Source organism: Polistes canadensis, unplaced genomic scaffold (genome assembly GCF_001313835.1).
Source record: "Polistes canadensis isolate GaletaPanama2010 unplaced genomic scaffold, ASM131383v1 scaffold_351, whole genome shotgun sequence".
In the NCBI taxonomy this organism is placed as follows: domain Eukaryota; kingdom Metazoa; phylum Arthropoda; class Insecta; order Hymenoptera; family Vespidae; genus Polistes; species Polistes canadensis.
In genome coordinates, this window is record NW_014569898.1 from 43,962 (window position 1) to 44,304 (window position 343).

Here is a 343-nt window from a genome sequence, read left to right on the forward strand (position 1 = left end):
CCATCGCCAGAATTACAAAAAGAAAAGTCTCCCGCGTTAGAGACTGATAAGGAAAAATCACCATCACCTGAATTACAAAAAGAAAAGTCACCTACGATAGAAGCAAAAAAGGAGAAGTCACCAACTCCGGAAATGAAAGCTAAATCACCTACGCCAGAATTACCAAAAGAAAAATCACCTGCGTTAGAAGCTGAAAAAGAGAAATCGCCATCACCTGAGATACAAAAAGAAAAATCACCTCCGTTAGAGACTGATAAGGAAAAATCACCATCACCTGAATTACAAAAAGAAAAGTCACCTACGATAGAAGCTAAAAAGGAGAAGTCTCCATCACCGGAATTAC

General features: G+C 38.8%; 1 protein-coding gene across 1 annotated transcript in view; it reads left to right on the forward strand.

Moving 5' to 3' along the window:
* Nucleotides 1-343, forward strand: part of LOC106791896 (microtubule-associated protein futsch) — a 44,851-nt gene that overhangs the window by 35,008 nt on the left and 9,500 nt on the right. Inside the window, exon 8 of the mRNA XM_014757894.1 lies at nt 4-343. Within this exon, the coding sequence (XP_014613380.1) occupies nt 4-343 (340 nt within the window). The remainder of the gene's footprint in view (nt 1-3) is intronic.